Source organism: Penaeus monodon, chromosome 15 (genome assembly GCF_015228065.2).
Source record: "Penaeus monodon isolate SGIC_2016 chromosome 15, NSTDA_Pmon_1, whole genome shotgun sequence".
In the NCBI taxonomy this organism is placed as follows: Eukaryota; Metazoa; Arthropoda; class Malacostraca; order Decapoda; family Penaeidae; genus Penaeus; species Penaeus monodon.
Window position 1 is genome coordinate 41,308,168 of NC_051400.1, and position 286 is coordinate 41,308,453.

Consider the following 286-nt stretch of genomic DNA (forward strand, 5'->3'; position numbering starts at 1 on the left):
CCATTCTCCGCTGCACAATAGTCGTGCGACATCGGTTAGATTCGCCTGGCAGTGTTGCTGACGCTGGAGACTCTACCTATGGAGGTTTCCGATATCTACCCTGCTATTAGCAATCCTGATTTGAGTTCACGGTCAGCAGGTAAGGTGACGCATCGTGGCTTCATGACACTGCCTGATTCACCATGACCCTAATTGTCATCATTTGGAGGTATCCGCGGAATGCGCAAGGCACATTTTCAGAGGTAAATGCTTTCGTACACTTATATAAAAAAATGAATACTTATAT

General features: G+C 45.8%; 1 protein-coding gene across 1 annotated transcript in view; it reads left to right on the forward strand.

Annotated features, from left to right (window-relative positions):
- The first annotated feature begins 182 nt into the window (after positions 1-182).
- The window catches only part of LOC119582375 (amino acid transporter AVT1D-like), a 47,677-nt gene continuing 47,573 nt past the window's right edge, over positions 183-286 (forward strand). Inside the window, exon 1 of the mRNA XM_037930589.1 lies at positions 183-242. Within this exon, the coding sequence (XP_037786517.1) occupies positions 183-242 (60 nt within the window). The remainder of the gene's footprint in view (positions 243-286) is intronic.